This window comes from Colobus angolensis, unplaced genomic scaffold, assembly GCF_000951035.1.
Source record: "Colobus angolensis palliatus isolate OR3802 unplaced genomic scaffold, Cang.pa_1.0 Scaffold155, whole genome shotgun sequence".
In the NCBI taxonomy this organism is placed as follows: domain Eukaryota; kingdom Metazoa; phylum Chordata; class Mammalia; order Primates; family Cercopithecidae; genus Colobus; species Colobus angolensis.
The window spans coordinates 1023070-1045710 of NW_012114655.1; the positions used below are offsets into that span (position 1 = coordinate 1023070).

The following is a 22641-nucleotide window of genomic DNA, read 5'->3' on the forward strand; positions in this document are numbered from 1 at the left end:
AAAGTTTTTTGAAGACCAGGCATGGTGGTATTGTCTGTAGTCTCAGATAACTGGGAGGCTGAGGTGGGAGAATCACTTGAACCCAGGAATTGAAGGCTGCAATGAGCTGTGATCGCACCACTGTACTTCAGCCTGGGCAACAGAGCAAGACTCTAAAAAAGAAAGAAAAAAATCTATTGACGCAAACAATGAGTTTTAGTTTATGTGCTGTTTTTCATTTTTATATTTGTTTTTACTCTAGCACTTGCCTTTGAATTAAAGTTGTGTTTGTTTGTTTGTTTGTTTGTTTGTTTAGCTTCCTGGGAGTTACTGATCATCTTCTTTGAAGAAACATGAAGTTACACTATGTTGCTGTGCTTACTCTAGCCATCCTGATGTTCCTGACATGGCTTCCAGCATCACTGAGCTGCAACAAAGCACTCTGTGCTAGTGATGTGAGCAAATGCCTTATTCAGGTAGGACTAAGAGTCCTTTTATTAATATTGAACTATATTGTAGAGCAGAAACATTATGTTTATATACAGATATAGGGTATGAGTGTTGGGTCAGGGCCTCGGGTACTGAATCATGACCCACGGGTCTGGATTTTTACCCTCACAGCAATCATATATGTAGCAAGGTTAGATTCAAGAAGTTCAATACTGAGTGTAATATCCTGTTGTATAAACATGTCATTACAAGGTGATGAGCACTCTATTCAGATGATTTAAGGAGTTCCCTTGTGTAATCTAATTAACACAGCAAGAGGTTCGATGACTGTATTTAGAAAAAAAATTAGCTGATCAAATAATAGATAAATTGTTACCCTAACTAATGATGTATTAGTTTTCTATTGCTATGTAACAGATTACCCCAAAACATAGCAACTTAGTGCAATAAACATGTATTATTTCATGCAGTTTCTGAGGGCCTGGAATCTGGGAGTAGTTTAGCCAGGTGGCTCTGGCTCAGGGTATCCCACAATGTTGCAGGCAAGTTGTTGGCTGGGACTGGACAATCTGTTTGCAAGATACTTCGCAGTTATATCCTTTCCAGTCATCAAGGCAGACCTCTTAATGTAGCCACCACTCTCATTTTTCTGGGGAGAAAAATAAGAGTAAGTGATGCGGCTCAGTTACCAGGCTGGTATTGAACTCCTGATTAGCTTCCCTTCTAGTTGCTGGCTGTGCACTCAGAAATTCAGTAACCACACACATTAGCATTCTCTGTAAAGTATGAGTCAGCTAACATGACTGTAAGCCTCACTGGAGACTAACTGTGTGTATGTGCTACAGTGACAGTTGTTTTTATACATCGTAAACATTTTGTGCTTATTTCTGACGTTTTGGTCCTTCTCGAATTTTACCCCCGTTTCATACTCTGATAACCCTAACTTTGCATTTCAAACCAAAACATTGAACTAGGGAAGTCTGTTTGTTGTTCAGTTTTTAATTTTTTTGCTGTGGACAGTTTCAGGTATAAAAGGAGAATAATATAATGAACTATCCATGAGTAGTTCCTGCAGTCACTACCTCCCAGCTACTCTTGTTTCATCTATACCCTCCTTCACTATCCACTCCCAGCTCTGTTTTAATTTCAAGCAAATCCCTTGATACTGTTTTGTTGATAATTCTAATATGTATCTCTAAAAGAGAACTCTTTACCAACATAGCTATTAGAGCAATTGTACAGTTTAAAAATTAACACTAATTCTTTAATCACCTAATTTTGTATGTGGAAATCTTAATAGGGCACGCCTGCTTAGGCTTGTGTTGGCTGGAAATTTTGTGTCTGCACATGAAGCCCAGTTTTGTGCTATGGTCAGATGAGGAGTCTGTGGTATCTTCCAGGTTGTTTCAATGTAGCTTCATTATTCATTATTCAAAATAAAGTCTCATAACATTTGCTATATTCATGTTTAGATGGAGATTCTCTTTAATTCCAAATTATATTCTTTACTCTTCAACTCTGTAACTTGCATTAGTTCAAGTAATTAAAAATTGTACTTTGGCCAGGCACAGTGGCTCATGCCTCATAATCCCAGCACTTTGAGAGATTGAGGCAGGAGGATTGCTTGAGCCCAGGAGTTTCAGACCAGCCTAGGAATCACAGTGAGACCCTGTCTCTACAACAAATTATCTTTAAAAATTAGCTGGGCATGTTCATGTACACCTGTAGTCTCAGCTACTTGGGAGGCTGAGGCAGGAGGATAAATTGAGCCCAGGAGGTTGAGGCTGCAGTGAGCTATGAATGTGCCACTGCACTGAAGCCTGGTGATAGAGCAAGACCTTGTTTCAAAAAAAAAAAAGTGTACTTTATTTAAAATACCTTGCTTTTAAAGAGAGTATTTAAAAGAGAAAGCTTTTGGTTAATATGGGTAGATACTTGCAAAGGTTGTTTTGTTTGTTTGACTCTTTAAAATTTTTTTGGCTCTATTACAGCTTACTACAGCCTTGACCTCCCAGGCTCCAGCGATCCTCCCATCTCAGCCTCTGGAGTAGCTGGGACTGCGGGCACGCGGCACCATGCCTGGCTGACTTATTTTCTATTTTTGGTAGAGACGGGGTTTTGCCATGTTGCCAACGCTAGTCTCAAACTTCTGAGCTCAAGCGATCTGCCACCTCGGCCTCCCAAGTGCTAGGATTACAGGTGTGAGCCACCGTGCCTGGCCAATTAAAAAATTTTTTTAAATTACAATTACAAAAATTAGTCTGGCATGGCAGCCCATGCTTGTAATCCCAGCTACTTGGGAGGCTGAGACAGGAGAATCACTTGAACCCAGAAGGCGGAGGTTGCAGTGAGCTGAGGTCGCGCCACTGTACTCTCACCTGGGCGACAGAGCAAGACTGTGTCTCAAAAAAAAATTGGAAGACTTGAACAAAATACTTGAAAATGTAAAGAGTACTATATCAGTGTAAAAAAACTGGAAAAGCAAGTGGAACTTCACCTAACTGAAGTAGTGATTCTAGTAAACAAAATAAGCTAGGATGTATTTTCAGTCACAAATTCATGGATGCTGACATTTCTGAGATTCCTGTTCCTGCAGAGCCAGGAAACATCAAACTTTCTTCTGGAGTAGTGGATGCAACGTTCCTGGTGGATGACAGACTACTTGGGGTTAGAAAAGATCTAGGGCTCAAATATTGAGAATTTTCCTGTTTGTTCATTCACAAACATGTATTGAGTGTTGAAATGAAATGTGATTAGTTCCACTCTTCACCTGATTTTGTGGACTCCCACACTCTAGCAGATTATTTCATATTCTGAGCTTTAGTTTCCATGTGTTCCTCTTCCTATGGCTGTGTGGCAAACCACCCCAAAAACCAGTAGGGAGAAACAACATTTATTTTGCTCACGAATTTGCATTCTGAGCAGGGCTCTGTGCAAGAGTTCAGCTCTGTTCCACATAGCATTAGCAGGGCGGCTTGAAGGTGGCGGGAGTGGAATTATCTGAAACAGCACTATAGACAGAGCTTTCTGCGATGATGGAGATCTACATCTACCCTGTGCAGTGCAGTAGAATCTAGCCGTACGTGGCTACCAAGTACTTGAAATGTGACTAGTATGACTGAAAATTTGATTTTAAGTTTAATTCAATTTTAATTTCATTAACTGCATAGCTGCGTATGACTAGTGGCCACTGTATTGGACATTGAAAATTTGAAGGCTCACTGATAAAGTCTAAAACCTGGGCTAGGAAGATTCTTCAGTTGTACGTCTTTTCCTGACTTCTCCTCCCCTTCCTCTCTTCTCTATCCCCATCTCCCTCCCTCTCTCCCTTTCACTCTCTCTGTGTGTATATGTGTGTGTCTCTGTGGTCCTGATATATGATCTCTCCTGCGGGTCCACTTGGATTTAAGTGGAGGGAACATAGGCCCCACCTCTGTTGGAGGAGTGACAGTGTCGTGTTGTAAGCTGAACGTGTGGATGGGATAGAATGGTGTGGCCATCTGTGGAAAATATACTCTGCCACATTTAAACTGTAAAGTGAATTGACTGGCTAGGTGAGCTCAAAATTTTCTTCTAGTTCTACGCAGTTTTAAAGAAAGAAACCAACTAGTATGTGTCAAATGTTCTCTTTTTTTCATCAGAGTAATAAATTATTAAATTATTGGAAGGGTACATAGTGAAAAAATGAATCCCTTGATCTAATTCTCCTTACTCATTCTATTACCCTGGGAAAAACACTTTTAATCTAACTGCTTATATTTTTACTTCTGTTAGTAATTTTTAGCCATGTGCCTAAATAATATGCTTGTACTACTGTTTCTTGATTTATCAGTTTTAGATGTTATATATCTAAAATTGCCTTTCTGCTATAACAGATAAGGTCGTAGCTCATCATGTTCTTCTTCCCACTCTGCCCTGACACACTTGTGTCACAGTTTTGAGTTTATCTCTTGGTTATTTTTTCAGTTTCTTCAATATATTTAAGGTTTTCTATTCTGTTCTATCAGCTGGAGACACTATCTCTTTATTCCTGATGTAAGTGGAGAATATTAATAGTCTCCTTCTTTCCTTTTAAAGTATTTATTTTGTTATTATTATTATTAGCAATGAGACAGACTATAAGTGAGTTTTAAGAACAGTGCATTTCTTTAGGGAATCGAAGAGAGGGTTTGTTTGGGCTCCAGTCTTGGGAGATCATGTGAATCTACCGTGATTAACATCATAGAAAGCAAAGAAATCAGTTTTTCCCTTGCGTTTATGAGTACTGCCCTCAACATTTCCTACTGTTGGCATTCTGATGGGCTGCATCAAAACCTGTGGGGAATGGAGTGTTACCTGTACTTTTACATTGTCAAGGTTGATAATATGTATATTCTGAGAGGCTGCATAGTATAATGGTTACGAGCATGAACTCTGGAACCAGGCTATCTGAATTTGGATCCAGTTCTGCCATTTACTGGTTGTATCACCTCGGGCAAGTTAGTGAATCTCTCAATGCCTCAATTTCCTCATCTGTAAAGTAGGTATAATAACCATACTGTGTGAGTATTGTGAGGATTAGCTATAAAGTATTTAGAGCAATGCCTGGCCCATGAGTGCACTATCAGTAATTACTAACCTTATTTCTCTGTTTTGTAACTGTATTTGAATCTTCTATGTTTATTTATAGGTATATTCTAAAACGGACAATAAACCATGTTTATATTATAATGATTATATAAATATTGTTGACTGTTGACTGTATAGTCACATAGGTACTATGATTATATTTCCCTTCTTGAATGATTTTGTTTTTCTTGAGTTTCTAATTATCTTTCTTTACCTTGTGTCATCAATCATTAACACCTTATATTGTTTTAAGTATATAATGTATTTTTCCTCCCAAATGGAGCCTTCAGTCTTGATATTTCCAGACTTAACGGATTGCAATCTAGGTCTGATGCAAGCTGTCTTATGGTGACTTTCCATCATTACTTTCCCAAGTTGGTTCCACTGTTTCTTGGATTTCATAACTTGTTGTTTTTAACAGTAACTCTCATTTTGTCCCAACATGCCCTCAAGTAACTTCCTAAGAAAGCCTGTGTGGGAAGTAAGCTTTCTGGGTCCTGCCTATCTTGAAAATGTATTTATTCTCACCTTTTACCTGACTGATGGTTTGCCTGAATACAGAATTCTGTGTTAAATTCTTTTCCCTCAGAACTTTGGAGACATTTCTCTATTATCTAACAGTATTCCATATTGCCAATAAGAAGTCTGATGCCTGTCCAGCTCTTATTCTCTGTAGGTAGCTTTGTTATATCTTCTCTCTGGAAACTTGGTATCATCTCATTAGCCTTGGTATTACGGAATTTAAACTGTTGAGTCTAGTGTTGGTCTTTTCATTCATTGCGTTCGGTATCTTGTGAGTCTTTTGGGGATCAGTTTTGAGGCAAAGACTAGGAAATGCCCTGTTTTGTTTTTTGTTATATCCCTTGACCTAACATACATACATATATATAATATATATGTTTTATGTAATATATATTTTTATATAATATATAATTATATATAATGTCCTCATTTCTTTCTGGAACTCTTATCTAAGATGGATTCTCTGTCTGTTAGATCTTTTTTTAAAAAAGGTTTATTGAGATATATGATTCACATATTACAAAATTTACCCATTTAGGAGTACAATTCAGTGGTTTTGGCATATCGACAGACTTGTGCAACCATCACCACAATCTAATTTTAGAGCATTTTCATTAGCTTAGAAGGAAACTCCATACCTTTTAGAAGTCATTGCCTATTCTGTCTCCCCCCAAACCCTAGGCAGTTTACTCTCTCTCTACATGCTTGTTCTGGATGTTTAATATGAATGGAATCATACATTGTCTTTTGTGTCTGACTTCTTTCATTGAGAATAACGTTTTCATGGTTCCTGTGTGTTGTAACATATTCAGTATTTCATTCTTTGGTCAAGTAATATTCCACCGAATGGGCATACCACATTTTATTTATCCATTTATTGGTTGGTAGATATTTGAGTTATTTATATTTTTGGCTATGGTAGATAATACTGCTATGAATATTCAAGTTTTAGTGTGTGGATGTGTTTGTTTTTTAAGAGACAAACTATGTTACACAGATTTGTTTGCTGCCTGTGCACACAGGCAGTGGTGCAGTCATTGTTCACTATAACCTCGAAGTCCTGGGCTCAAACGATTCTCTCACCTTGGCCTCCCAAGTAGCTAGGACTACAGGTGTGTGCCACCATACCTGGCTAATTAAAAACATAGAAAATTTGTTTGGAGACAGGATCTCATTATGTTGTCCAGGTTGGTCTTGAACTCTTGTCCTCAAGTGATCCTCCTGCCGTGGCCCTACAAAGTTCTGGGGTTACAGGTGTGAGCTGCTACAGACAACCCTGGATGTATCTCTTAATTTCTCTTTGGTATGTACCTAGGACTGGAATTGCTGGGCCATATGGCAACTCTGTGTTTAACATTTTGAGGAACTGCTGAAGTGTTTTCTAAAGTGGCTGCACTGTTTTACATTCCCACCAGCTGTGTATGCGGGCTCTAATTTCCCTGTAGCCTCACCAACACTTGTCTTTCCTTTTTATTGTAGCACCTTTGTGGAGTGGTTATGATTGGCATTTCCCTAATAGCTAATGATGTTGAGCATCTTTTCATGTGCTTAGTGTGTGTGTGTGTGCGTGTGTGTATGTATTTTTTTTTTTTTTTTTTTGAGACAGGATCTTGCTCTGTCACCCAGACTGGAGTGCAGTGGTGCAATCACAGCTCACTGCAACCTCAACCTCCTGGACTCAAGCAATCCTCCCACCTCAGCCTCCCAAGTAGCTGGGACTATAGGCATGCACCGCCATGTCTGGTTAGCTTATTGTGTATCTTTGGGGAAATACCTATTGAAAACCAGTGCTCTTTTTTGTGTGTGTTTGTTTTAGACAAGAATCTCGCTCTGTTGCCCAGGTTGGAGTGCAGTTGCTCTATCATAGCTCACTGCAGCCTTGAACTCCTGGGCTAACACGATCCTCCTGCCTCAGCCTCCTGAGTAGCTGGGACTACAGGTATGTGCCATCACGCTTGGCTAATTTTTAAAATTTTTAAATTCTTTACAGGGATGGGGGTCTCACTATATTGCCCAGGCTGGTCTTGAACTCTTGGTCTCAGGTGATCGTCCTGCCTTGGCCTCTTAAAGCACTGGAGTTACAGGTGTGAGCCACCACGCCTAACCCAGAACCTATGCTCATTTTAAAATTGGCTTGTCTTTTTATTGTTGAGTTGTAAGAATTCTTTATATATTCTGGGTTCAAGTCCCTTGTGAGGTACATGATTTGCAAATATTTTCTCTCATTCTGTGGGTTGTCTTTTCAACTATTATGTATCATTTGTATCACAAAAGTTTTACATTTTAATGACATCCAATGTTTCTATTCTTTTCTTTTGTTACTTGTGCTTTTGGTGTTGTATCTAAGAAACCATTACCTAAGCCAAAGTCATAAATGTTTACTTGTCTATTTTCCTCTAAGAATTTTGTAGTTTTAGGCCAGGTATGATGGCATGTACCTGTAATCCCAGCACTTTGGGAGGTGGAGGTGGGAAGATCACTTTAGCCCAGGAGTCCGAGCCTGCGGTGAAGTAGGGATCCAACTTTATTATTTTGTGTGTGGATATCTACTTGTCCCAGCACCATTTCTCCCCCACTGAATTATAGTGCCACCCTTGTTCAAAACCATTTGATCATAAATGGTTTATTTATGGACTGTCAGTTCTGTTCTATTGGTTTCTATCTCTATTTTTATGTTCGTACTGCATTGTCTTGATTACATAGTTTTGTAGTATGTTTTGAAGTTAGGAAGTCTAAGTTCTCCAACTTTGTTCTTTTTCAAGATTGCTTAGGCTGTTCTGGGTCCCTTACATTTTCATGTGAATTTTAGAATCTACTTTTCAATTTCTGCAATAAAGCCAGCTGGGATTTTAAAAATATATATAATAGGCTTTATTTTTTGGAAAAGTTTTAGGTTTACGGAAAAATTGAGCAGAGAGTATAAAGGGTTCCCATATACCCATTCCCCCCACATATCCACAGTTTCTTCTATTATTAACATCTTGCATCAGTGTGGTATACTTGTTACTGTTGATGAACCAATATTGATATGCTATTATTAACTAAAATCTATACTTTGCATTAGCATTAACTCTGTATTTTACCTTTTTATGGTTTTGACAAATGCATAATGTCTTGTGTCTACCATTACAGTATCATTCAGAATAGTTTCATTACTCAAGAAATCCCCATAAGCCAACCTATTCATCCCTCCCTGCCTCCTGCCAGTCCCCCAGCAACCACGGATCTTTTCTACTGTCTCTATAGTTTTGCCTTTTCCACAGTGACATATAGTTGGAATCATACAGAATGTAGCCTTTTAAAGGGGGCTTCTTCCACTTAGCAGTATACATTTAAGTTTCCTTTATGTCTTTTCATGGCTTGATAATGCATTTCTTTTTATCACTTATTGTTGTCTAATAATATCCCATTGTATGAATGTACTCGCTAATGAATGTTTCACTCACTGATTAGTATGGATGCACCAGAGTCCGTTTATCCATTCACTCATTGAAAGACATCTTGATTGCTTCTAAGATTTAGTGTCTATGAATAAAACTTAGCCAGGCATGGTGGCTCAGGCCTGTAATCCCACTGCTTTAGGAGGCCAAAGCAGGAGTGTCCCTTGAGGCTGGAATTCAAGATCATAGTGAGATCCCCATCTCTACCAAAAACAAACAAAAAAAAAAACGTCTGGAGTGGTGGCATGCACCTGTGGTCCTAGCTACCTAGGAGGCCATGGTAGGAGGATGGCTTGAGCCCATGAGTTCAAGACTACAGTAGGTTGTAATCACACTGCTGCACTCCAGCCTGGATAACCAAGTGAGACCCTGTCCCTATAAAATAACATAAAGCTGCTGTAACCATCCATGTGCAGGTTTTGTGTGGGCATAAGTTTTCACTTCATTTGGCTAAATACTAAGGAGTGCAATTGCTGCTTTGTAGGGTAGGACTGTGTTTCATTTTGTAAGAAATTGCCACTGTCTTTCAAAGTGGCTGTACCATTTCGCATTCCTACCAGCAGTGAAGGAGAGTTGCTATTGCTCCACATCCTCACCAGCATTTGGTGTTTTCAGTGTTTTGGATTTTCAGCATCTAAATAGGTATATGGTGGTATCACATTATTTTAATTTGCAATTCTCTAATGACATATGATGGGGAGCATCTTATACTTATTTGCCATTTGTATACCTTTTTTGGTGAGGTGTCTGTTAAGAATCTCTGGCCCATTTTTTAATCGGGTTGTTTACTTTTTTTATTGTTGAGGTTTCTGTATGTATGTTTGGTATAGCAATCCTTTATCAGAAAAGTCTTTTGCAGATATTTTCTCCTGGTCTATGACTTGTCATCTGATTCTTTGGAGAGTATGTTTTGCAGAGCAGAAGTTTAAAATTTCTATAAAGTCCAGCTTATCATTTATTTCTTTCATGAATTGTGGCTTTGGTATTGCCAGCTAAGATTTAATAAGGATTGCATTGAATCTGTAGATCAATTTGGGGAGTACCGTGTTGCCATCTTAGCAGTATTATGTCTTTGTTTCATGAACATGTGTGCCTTTCCTTTTATTTGAATTTTCTTTCATTCAACAATATTGTAGTTTTCTGTGTATGTATTACATTTCTTTTGTTAAATTTGTTCATAAGTATTTTATTCTTTTTGATGCTATTGTTAGTGGAATTGTTCTCTTGATTTCATTTTTGGATTGTTCATTTCTTGTGTATAGTGTATTAGCTGTTTTCTATCCCATCATACCTTCTTACTCTATATTCTGGGAAATTTCCTGACTTTACTTTTGGACTCTTTCTATTGAATTGTTTAATTTCAACAATAACTTTTACATTTCAATAGCTCTTATTTATTTCTTGTTAATTTTTCCTATTAACATTATTTGCTTGTTTTGGATGCATTATTTTCTTCAGTGTCTTGGAGGGTACTTATTGGAAGTTTTTTTTGCTGGTGGAGGAGGTCTCTTTTGAGATCTTTTTTTCTTTTATGTCTTTTTTATGTGTCAGGATTTCTTCAAATGTCTAGCATTCTTTGGTTGTCCATATATAGTTAAGAATGAGGCAGTAAAACCTGGTTGGGAGATCCATGTGTTTAGATAGGACTTACAGACTGGACTCAGAGCAGAGAACACTTGGAGATAAGGAAGGCCTTGACGTTGGAATGTGTTCTCTGCTCTGAGGCTAATCATCTTTCCGAAGAGAGTTGTTGGTTATTTGTTTATTTTGATTGGCTGATTTTCTTGTAATTGGAGGTGAGTAGATGGTCAGTAGATGCCTAGTTCTTGTCTTTTTGGTCTATTGTGTGAGTAGCCTAACTGATCTGATAGAAACCTGAACTTGAACATCCTCTTTTTATCCCTGTTCTCTTTAGTTGAAGAATGGTTTGGCTCTTGGTATTTCATGTGCCAGTGATTGGTAACTGGGACCCTGGACCTGTTAAGGGAGATCCCCCGGATTATATTCAGGAGATCCCCAGGATTATATTCAAAATTGCCTGTGCATCGTTTTCTGGGGAGAAGGTCCACAGCTGTCAAGAGGTTCTCCCAGCAGTTGGTGAACCCGAAAAGGTTAAACATTGTTGGGGCTTTGCTTTCTATTCCAACATACTGAGTTATAAAATTCCACTTTCGTATTAGCAAAGTACAAGGCACGTTGACACTTTAGATAATGAGAGCTGCTTTTCTCCTTAAACTTGCAGAAGATGTACAGAAATGAATACAATAAGGTGGAAGATAAGTACTTAAGAAAGACAAAGATGCAATGCTATAAAAGTTTATAAAAAGATATCACCTCCCTTGTAGACGATATTCAGATTTCTTTTTGTTAAATTAGTTTCGTCTGAACAACATTTGTAATGTTGAACTGATGTACTATGAGGATGAATTAGAACATTGGTGTATATTGCATCCTCTGCACTTATAACTAAGTATGAAAATTTTTCCCTGGAAGCTGTTATGTAAATATTTTTTACCAGCATGGTTGCAAAGCAGTACAGTCATTCCTGCCACTCCTACAAGTTGCTGGGCCTAAGGGTGGTCCCTATATAAATATTTATTTTGTGCTTCTAACAGGAAAGAAATCTAACTTTAAACATCAAGAAAGTAAAACTGTCATCTTGGTGTACTTCCTTGCTCATATAATGAGGGGTTTAGCTATCCTGTTTCAGGAAAAAATAAATTTGGTAAAATGGGATTTTCCTTTAAGAAGATCTTTACTACTTTCCCGGGGGGTGCTTTTGTGAAAATAATTTTAAAAATTTAGATCAATATTATGCTATATTCTAGAAATCTCAAGTCCCATTTTGTATCAAGAGTGGAAAAACCCTATATTAACTTGTGAGTACTTTGGCTAATATTTATGATAGTTTTTAGGATGATATAAACATTGTGTTTCATGAGAATATTCAACATTGGATTCAGAGATAATTAATGTATCATTTTAGTACTTTGTTGTCTGAACTTTTATTTAGCGCTTTTATGTGCTAAATTGACAATCTGCTTTTTTATTCTAAAAATTGATTTAGTTACTAAATAAATCTAAAGTTTTCTGAAATAAGTTGGAATTTTAAAATAGTTTACTTCTCATTAATAATTCTAGCTTTTAAAAGTATATTTTGTCTTAAGTTAAAAATATCGATAGTTCATGTAAGTTTAGGGCTTCCTTAATTCAGTAAACTAAAGAATTAACTTTCTCTTCTGTTTTTCTTAATCAGTGCAAATTAGATTCTACTTTAGTCTCTTGCTATAGTTATCTTGACTTGTTAGTGTACTAGTAATATTTTGGTTTACAATGTGAAATGTTTTCTTTTTTCTCTCGTGAACATTATTTTCCTAAATTGTTTCTTTCCTCTTCATCCCATTTTCCTGCTCTTAAAAGTTGTGGTGCTGGCCGGGCGCGGTGGCTCAAGCCTGTAATCCCAGCACTTTGGGAGGCCGAGACGGGCGGATCACAAGGTCAGGAGATCGAGACCATCCTGGCTAACATGGTGAAACCCCGTCTCTACTAAAAAATACAAAAAACGAGCCGGGCGAGGTGGCGGCGCCTGTAGTCCCAGCTACCCGGGAGGCTGAGGCAGGAGAATGGCGTGAACCCGGGAGGCGGAGCTTGCAGTGAGCTGAGATCCGGCCACTGCACTCCAGTCCGGGTGACAGAGCGAGACTCCGCCTCAAAAAAAAAAAAAAAAAAAAAAGTTGTGGTGCTATGGCTGGACGCGGTGGCTCATGCCTGTAATCCCAGTACTTTGAGAGGCCGAGGTGGGCGAGTCACAAGGTCAGGAGTTCGAGAACAGCCTGACCAACATGGTGAAACCCCGTCTCTACTAAAAATACAAAAATTAGCCGACTATGGTGGTGCACACCTGTAATCCCAGCTACTCAGGAGGCTGAGGTAGGGGAATTGCTTGAACCCAGGAGGTGGAGGTTGCAGTGAGCTGAGATCGCACTACTGCACTCCAGCCTGAGCAACAGAGTGAGACTCCATCTCAAAAAAAAACAAAAAACAAACAAACAAAAAAAACAGTTGTGGCGCTAACCTATTTTTGTCCTGTTTTGCTTCAGTTAACACCATGTGAAAATCTCTGAAATTAATGTTCAAAGGTAATGAATTAGGCCTGATATAATTTAAAGGAAGAATAAATCATTATTCCCCTCCAAATGTTTAATACAGTTATAGTAGCTGCTGATACATAAATGGAGATTAAAATTTATTTTCACTTGTTGTTTCACCTGTTGCATTGTTAAAACAAAATGAGGATTTCACTGGGACACACGGACATTTTCACACATACATAAGTAGGAAAAATTGTAAAATAACCCCCCCGTTTACACATTACTCAGCCTCAACAGTGATCAACATGTGGTCAGTCTCATCTGTACCTACTCCCAACTCACTCCCGCTGGATTCTTTTAAAGAAATTCATTGGGGCACTTGTACAGTAAGTAGGATTAGCATCTAAATTTTTGTTACTAGGTTTATGTGAGAAAGAGGCACTAGGCACTATTTAATATATTTTGGTAATTCATATATATATTTGAACTTGTATGCTGACTTATTTAGCCAAAAATAAGTACTCTTTTCAGTACTGATTCATTTAAGTGTATGTTATTTTCAGGACAAAACTTTACCAATCAGTTAGAATTTATAAAGAACAACATGCTAATGAGGTTGGGTTGATATTTCTGTCCTGGGTTTGAAGATTCATATGATGCCCTCCTTAAAGAGTATTAATATGGCAGACAGATTTGTTATAACCCAGTATAATTATAATTGTTTATTCTTTTGAATACAGGCAAATTGAAGATATTTTGTTTTATTTATTTATTTTTAAATACTCATTTGACGGCCGGGCGCGGTGGCTCAAGCCTGTAATCCCAGCACTTTGGGAGGCCGAGACGGGTGGATCACGAGGTCAGGAGATCGAGACCATCCTGCCTCACACGGTAAAACCCCGTCTCTACTAAAAAATACAAAAAACTAGCCGGGCGAGGTGGCAGGCGCCTGTAGTCCCAGCTACTCGGGAGGCTGAGGCAGGAGAATGGCGTAAACCCGGGAGGTGGAGCTTGCAGTGAGCCGAGATCGCGCCACTGCACTCCAGCCTGGGCGACAGAGCTAGACTCCGTCTCCAAAAAAAAAAAAAAAAAAAAAAAACTCATTTGACCTAAGTAAAAGTAGTGTCAGCATAGGTATAATATAATGCTTCATTGATTACTTATGCTTACACAATATGCAAGTAAATACTTAATTAGATTTATTCCTACATCTCTGTTTTTTAGCTCAAGATACTATAAATATTTAGTTTCCTTAATTTAAGAACCTCAGTTTGTGTTTTTGAATATCTTTTGTAATTGTTCAAACATTAATTAAACTGGATCTTAAGAAGTCATAATATCCAAATAAATTAAATGTTTATTTGCTATTATAAAAATATATTTTCTACCCCCAAATTCAGAAAATACAGAGAAGTAGAAAAAAAGAGTAAAACATTCTTAGTCCTATTATTCAAACACATACTACTCTTACTATTTTGATATAGCTCCTTCTGGTTTTTATTCTCTGTTTAGATGATTTTTAGCAATTTTATGGTATATACAACTGTTGTATTTTACATTTTCACTAGCATTTATGTTTCTTTGAAAAACATTGTGTTCGGTTAGAAAATTTCAGTTTTAGGTTAAAAGTAAATTAAAGCAATATATTTTCAGAGTTAGAACTGTCTTCTGCATTGCTTTAATACCAACTTAATACTTTATATTTTTCAATTTAGGTTTATTTCTTCAAAATTTATGGAGAAACCCCAATGTACCATGCTGGGTTTTTTTGTTATTGTTGTTGTTTTGTTTTTTTTGTTTTTTGAGACGGAGTCTCGCTTTGTCACCCAGGCTGGAGTACAGTGGCTACATCTCAGCTCACTGCAACCTCTGCTTCCTGGGTTCAGGAGATTCTCCTGCCTCAGTCTCCTGAGTAGCTGGGATTACAGGCACACATTTTGTATTTTTTTAGTAGAGATGGGGTTTTGCTATGTTGGCCAGGCTGGTCTCAAACTCCTGAGCTCAAGCAGTCCACCCACCTTGGCCTCCCAGAATGCTGGGATTACAAGCATGAGCCACTGCTCCCGGCCTGTTCATTCTTTTTGGATGTACAGTTTTATGATTTTTGGCAAACATATACTCATGTAACTACTACCACAATCAAGATAGAGAATATTTTTCATCACCCTAAAACATTCCCTTGTGCCCCTTTGTAGCTGGACCTAGCTTTTTCCCTAGCCTTACCCCCTGGCAACCACTGATGTGATTTTTTTTCCCTATACTTTTTTTCTCTATAGTTTTGCCTTTTCCAGTATATTCCATATTCCTTTTGTTCTGTCTAGCTTCTTTCATTCAGTATAAGGCTTTGAGATTCATCCATATTATTGTGTGTTGGGTAGTTCTTTCCTTTTTATTGATGAGTAGGATTGCGTTGTGTGGATGTACTGCAATTTGTTTATCCATTCACTGGTTTTTGGACCTTGCATGGTTTCCAGTTTTCAGTAATTATGAATGATGTTGATACTTTCCCATATGGGTCTTTTTATGGACCTATGTTTTAATATTTCTTGAGTAAATACCTAGGAATGGGATTGCTGGGTCACCAGAGCATTTTGATACTCATTATCTCATTGGGATACCAAGTTTGTAAGGGAATATCCAGGAACACCATTCCTTTTTTATGACTGGGAAACCGAGACTCAGGGCTACAAACAGCTTATGAGCTTAAAACCAGATCTTGTAAGTCCAAGTCATTTGCTATCTTTACTAGAATATAATGTTGTTTTCAATGATGTTTCCTTGTTTTATTATAGCAACAGGGTTAACACATCTCTCAGATCTTTGCAACAAGAATGGAAATATTTATCAGTAACTAGGAGTCAATATAAATAAGAGTCTTCCTCAAGTTGTTAGTTTCCATTTCTGACCTAGAAATTTGGGAGTTCATATAATAAATGTTAACTCTTAAAGTCTAATCTTAGTCTTGGATAAATATCCTCACCCTCAATTTATTTTGCATAAAGAAGTAATATTTCACCAGAACATCAGTTGTATAGTCATGGCACTGCGTAACAACGTTTTGGTCAGTGGCAGACAGCATATATGATGGTGGTCACATGAGATTATAATACTGTATTTTTATTGTACCTTTTCTATATTTAGACATGCAAATATTTACCATTGTGTTATAATTGCTTACGGTATTCAGGACAGTAACATGCTGTATAGGTTTGCAGCCTAGGAGCGATAGGCCACACCGTATAGCCTAGCATTACAGCAGGCTCTACCATGTAGGTTTGTGTAGGTATACACTGATATTCATATAACAACCGAATTGCCTAAAGATGCATTTTTCAGAACATATCCCTATCCTTAAGAGATAAAGCATGACTGTATATGGAATAAGATTCTTCTCTAAAGATGATTGAATCTGTCTTCTGGGATTTAAAAATTTGAAATTCTCTGTCATATTGAAGGTTTTCCTCAATATAAATGTAGTAAAATACATTTTGAATGATTGGATTTTTTCCCTCAAACTTTTCATCCTGCCAGACTTTGATTTCATATAAGCTTTTAAAACAGTTTGCCAAATTCTCTCTAAATACTCATGCTGGTCAATAAAGAGTAACTCGAATGTATAAATTTCAGTTTTCCATTTAGTGTAAAGTTTTAATTTTTTTCCATTGTAAAATTATTGAACAATGTGTCTGCCAAACTTTAAGAACATCTAGCGTAGTTATTTATACATAGAACATGTCTTATTCCATATTACCTCGCCTCTAACATGCAAGAGCAATGGTGGTAGAAAAAGCCTTGAGTCAGAAGACCTTGTTTCAAAGCTGCAGTTGTGTGAACTCACAGAAATCATGAAACCACTCATTCTCAGCCTTCTCTTCTGCACGTGAGGAACAACCACACTTTCTCTGTGACTTGCAGACTAGGGAAGCAGAAGATATAGTCATTAACCAGCTGAAGCGACAACAAAAAATGTTAAGTATTGCATTCCAGGTCACTGGTTTTGCAGCTCTTAGCCAATGATTCCAATTTTACCCTTACAAACAATGAATAAATTTGGGCAATGGCATTTCTAGTTGTATTCAGGTACTGAGAGTGAGTGAAAGATATAATAATGCCTTTGATTAAACAACCTAAAGAATTATCTAAGTTTAATTATAGGCTTATTCTTTCTAAGAGAGTAATAACTGTAATTATTAAAATGTTAACTTAATGAAAAATAACTTTTATATTTCTCATTTTAGTGTTTAAAAAACAGGAATACCTAACCATAACTGGGGTCAAATTCTAGCCACTAATTGAATGAAGTTGTATAAATTTCATGACTTCATTTAAAAAATAAGCATAATAACGACCTGCATCTTTATGCGACTCAAGACGATGCATATAAAATACTTAGCACAGTGCCTGTAAGGGTTAAATAGAACCCATTTAAGGACTTTGGGGGAGGTGGTGGCAGTAAATAATTGGAAGCATTGAGTCAGTCTTTATTTTTGACTTCAGGGAACTTGGTGTTTAGTTTTGATCACATGTTACATTCAACTGAGCAGAACCCAAATTTAGTCATAGTGAGGTTAGTAAAATATATAAATAACTCAGTCCAAAGAGAAAATTCTAAATTTCAGCTCCACCATATTTTCTGTTTAAGGAGTGGAGACTTGAAATAATAGTAAAATAGAAACTGATAAAGTTTATGAAGGTGATAAAAAATGAGAAAGTGGACAAGGTGTGGAAAGGATTAAGAATTTAATCGCTGTTTCTGAATTTTGGCACATTGGTGTACTATTATGCACTGATTAAATTATGTTGACAGATTTTTATGGTAGAGAATTGCTTTTTTTTAGATCAAGGTAGTATATAATCATCATTTTGTTAGACATGCATAGGAATTTACCAAAGGGGGAGGAATTTAGGGTTCTTTCCTTCTACTCTAGCAGATATTTTCCAAAGTCTTATATAATTAAATAAATACTTTAAAAATTTTGGTAAACCTTTCTTTTTATCTTGACTTTAGCCTTTCTGGTTATAGAAGATGTGTATTCTTATAACTGAAACAGCTAGGGGTAAAGTTTTCTTTTCTTTTCTTTTCTTTTTTTTTTTGAGAGGGAGTCTTGCATTGCTGCCCAGGCTGGAGTGCAGTGGTGTGATCTCGGCTCACTGCAAGCTCTGCCTGTCGTTTCACGCCATTCTCCTGCCTCAGCCTCCTGAGTAGCTGGGACTACAGGCACCTGCCACCTCGCCCGGCTAGTTTTTTGTGTTTTTTAGTAGAGATGGGGTATCACCATATTAGCCAGGATGGTCTTGATCTTCTGACCTTGTGATCCGCCCTCCTCAGCCTCCCAAAGTGTTGGGATTATAGGTGTGAGTCACTGCGCCCGGCCACAAACTCTGTTTTCAAAAGGTCGGTTTGAGGAGCTTGTTTTTCTTATTTGCCAATCTCCTGAAAAGAATGCTGACGTGAGTTATGAAGAATAGAGAGTATTTGTTGTATGTGAAGGCTCATTTACCCAAATTATGAACATTTCTTAATTTATGGTGATTAAATTTCTGCTTTATTAAGACAAAGGTTTTTTAGTCTTTTCTGTAGTAAGGTAGAAAGAAAGAAAAATATTAGCCAGGATATTGTTGTTTGGCGTCCAACAAGTTTTAATAGTAGTTTTTACCATTAAAGTCTTAAACTCAATTTTTGTCTCTTTAATAGTACAGTAATGAAAGCTTATCTCTGTCATTTCCCTCTTGTTTCTCCCTACCATAGCTTTTCACATTGTATTCTATCACTAAATTATAAAGCAGTAAGCATATGACTACAGCGTATTACTCTCTTATACCAGTATGTAAAAGTGCAGGACAGGCATCTATTAAGAGGGTGTGAAATACATTTAATCTAAAGAACTAGATAACCTGGGCAAGTTCAAGCAACTTTTAAATAGGCTGTTAGTTTTAACTTTTGTTAAAACTATATTTGTTAATTTTTTTTTTTTTTTTTTTTTTGAGACGGAGTCTTGCTCTGTCGCCCGGGCTGGAGTGCAGTGGCCGGATCTCAGCTCACTGCAAGCTCCGCCTCCCGGGTTCACGCCATTCTCCTGCCTCAGCCTCCCAAGTGGCTTGGATTACAGGCGCCCGCCACCTCGCCCGGCTAGTTTTTTTGTATTTTTTAGTAGAGACGGGGTTTCACCGTGTTCGCCAGGATGGTCTCGATCTCCTGACCTCGTGATCCGCCCGTCTCGGCCTCCCAAAGTGCTGGGATTACAGGCTTGAGCCACCGCGCCTGGCCTGTTAATGTTTTTAACAACGTTTTGTTAAAACAACATTTGTTCATAGTAATCTCAGTCTCACCCACCTTTTCATTCTAGTTTAAAACACTTCACAAATACCTGACAGTAAAGGCATAATGAATGCCTCACAGACTCAGATTTCTCTAATGGAAGCCGTTACATGACATTCGTTTTTAAAAATTATTTGACATAATATACAGTAATTCATTAAGCAAGCTACCATTTGGAAGCTGCAGAAAAAGGAGAGACTTTGAATCAATTTGTTAGTTTTCTAGTTTGTTTCTCCTGAGTTAGTTTAGTCAATAATGTAAATACAGGTTGAACATTACAAATCCAAAAATCTGAACTCCAGAATGCTCCCAAATCAGAAACTTTCTGAGCATCGACGTGACATCAAAGGAAATGCTCATTGAAAGACTTGAGATTTTTGGATACGGGATGCTCAGCTGGTATAATGCAAATATTACAAAATCCAAATAAACTCAAAATCCAAAACACTTTTGGTACCCAGCATTTCAGATAAGGAATACTCAACCTGTATAAACAACTAAGATAGTAAACGGATATTTTCTACACATAATGTAAATTAAAATTTTTTAAAAAGCTTTGTTTCTTGTGACTAAGTACTAACCTTTATAAATCAAAAAAAAAAAAAAGATTGTTAGTATTCTTATCTGATGCTGTTTCTAAAAAGTATGTACTCAGAAAATGTTCTTTTACTCCAAAGACAAAGTATAGCTTTAGCAATTCTGTTTTTCTACATTGCCAGCTACGTTGGAGCTTGTCTGAATCAGGCATTACCAGTTTTGTGATGAAGCAGCTATACTTCTCATTAAGTCCCTGCCCTTTCAGTCCCTCTCTTTCTTATAGGCCCAGCAAAGTTACCTAATGTCTATGTCACATGAATGCAGCCTGAGTGTACAAAATTCTGCAGTACTAAAATATTACAATGTGCATATATTAGGTCACACATATATGCTCATATCAAACTAATGAATTAGTTAGAAAATACCACAAGTGTTGATTCTTGAAAGTGCTGTATAGTTAGCGAGGGGACTTATGGAGACAACAGCAACAAAACCCAAGGAATTAAAATCAGTGCTGCAAAAAATGTCATATTAGAATAACGGGCTGACTCCAATAGTGTAGAAATATTTAATAGGGATAAATATTATGACCTGTGTTTACATTTTAAAAGCACAGTATTGAGGTACAGAAATGAGAAATAATAGTTACATTGCACTAGTTAATTTTTTAAAACATGCATATCTATAGCATTCCATTAGGTCTCAGATTTTTAAAATCTTACTGAAATGATTTGTTGGAATGGTTTGAAAGTAGCACAGTTGCTGACAGCATATTGCTACCCCAAACAAACAAATTTTAGGCTCCTTTAATTTTAAAAACTAGTGTTCACAATCAAGGAGATAAGCAGGATTCTCTCCTTCTTGGCTAGTTACATTATGCCATAAGGAAGAGGAGGGGAGCAGGCGGCGGGGAGGGGGTGGGGACGATGATGATTTAGGATTACCACACTTTCACCTAAGGACAAAGCTAATGGCAGGGTTAACATCATGTCATGGGGAACAAGTGAAGAAGCCATGGGAGTATTTGATCTAAAATGAGGACATAGGGGAATAAAAATAGAAATCATTTTGTTTTAAACAGGGCTTTTTTGGTTGGAGATAACTAAAGCCTACTCCAGTTGGTAAGAATATCTCAATGAAGAATATCTCCAACTAATAACAGTATCTCTAAGAACAGGAAGTGCAGTTGGCACTAGAACCAAGAACTAGAGCATTATTAGCAATCAGAATGGCTTCTTCTCTCCCTTCTTTTCTCCTTGTGACCATGAATGTCATAGTGTGTATCTTTGGAAAATAGGAATGGGGGGCCACAGGATAATTTTTTACCTCTTATTTTGAAATGGCCTCCCCAGTCCCAGCTTTGTATCATCCCCTAGTTCAAGTTCCTAACAGAGATCTGTGTCTTAACTTCCAAAATCTTGGAAGACAATCTGATTGACCAGCTACAGTCTGTTTTTTACCTCTGTTCCAATTATTTGTAGCCAGGGAGAAAAAAGGTCATATAGTTCAAAACAGAGCTGCAGACAGACAGGGTGGGAATCAAAGGCAGGTGGCAGCCAAGCAGGGCAGACATTCTAAACTGTCCAGGGTGGGTGCCATGAAAAATTAGAATGGCTTTGTTGAAGAGAAATTATATTTGGAGGAGGGGGTCTTAAGGACCTGGCTTCCGGGAATCAGGCTTCAGTTCAACAAAACAAAACACTTAAAGCTTTATAAGATTGGGACCGGCTATTTTGGATTATTAAGTTCCTTGTCAGCTGTGGGCTGCAATGGCCATATGTTGATGGAACATTATAGAAGCGATTCAGGTGTTAGATGGAAGGATGGTTTTGTTGACCTGTGAAATTCCTTCTAAGCCTGAGAGTAAAATCAGTTTTGTCATAAGTTATTTCCACCAAAATAATAAAATATTAATGTTTTTCTTATAAATATATATGGTATCTTAAACCAGGGAAAGCAGGTAATCAGTGGTGGCTACAGAATTTCCATTTCAGTTGGGCTTATTCAGGAGTGGCAGTCTGGTGGCAAGGGGAGGGCAGGGGCAAGCACTAAAGGAATTGCTTTAGAACTTCATGTACAGAGCAAGCTATCTTAGCTCTTGTGGAGTGGCAAGCCACCCTAAAGTTTAGTGGGTTAAAACAATAGCCATTTATTTAGCTCTTGTTTCTGTGGGTTGACAGTTTGAGCCTGGATCAGCTGGGTGGTTTTCTGGCCTTATTCCCGTGTCTGTTGGCAGCTGCTGGTGTATTGGAAGCTGGCTGACCTAGGATGGCCCCAGGTGGACTGACTTGTCCACATGGCTATGTCCTGGCTTCACATGGCAGGTGGGCAAAGTCCTAAGAGAAACAGTGGATGCACTCAAGGCTTCTTGAGGCCTGAACTCAGAAGTGACATAATGTCATATCCACCAAACTCTTGTTGACCAGAGTGAATCTCAGGATCACCTAAATTCAAGAGGTCTAGAAATTGACCCTGTCCCTTGATCAGAGGAACTGCGAAGCTGCGTTGCAAAGAGGGGAGACCTAGAGAGGGAAATAATTGCCACCTTCTTTGCAAATAATCTACCATAGCGAGCACACTGTTTTCTGTATCATGGAACAATAAAAATAGAATTCCAAATTTCTTTTACTCACATTTTACATATTGAGAAACCCTACAAGTTGGCTATTTGTTTAAATTGGGGCAATGAATATAA

At 37.7% G+C, this 22641-nt stretch overlaps 1 protein-coding gene across 1 annotated transcript in view; it reads left to right on the forward strand.

Annotated features, from left to right (window-relative positions):
• Positions 1-294: 294 nt before the first annotated feature.
• The window catches only part of TWSG1 (twisted gastrulation BMP signaling modulator 1), a 68663-nt gene continuing 46316 nt past the window's right edge, over positions 295-22641 (forward strand). The window contains exon 1 of the mRNA XM_011936605.1: positions 295-455. Coding sequence (XP_011791995.1) covers positions 333-455 — 123 coding nt within the window. The 5' untranslated portion in view covers positions 295-332. The remainder of the gene's footprint in view (positions 456-22641) is intronic.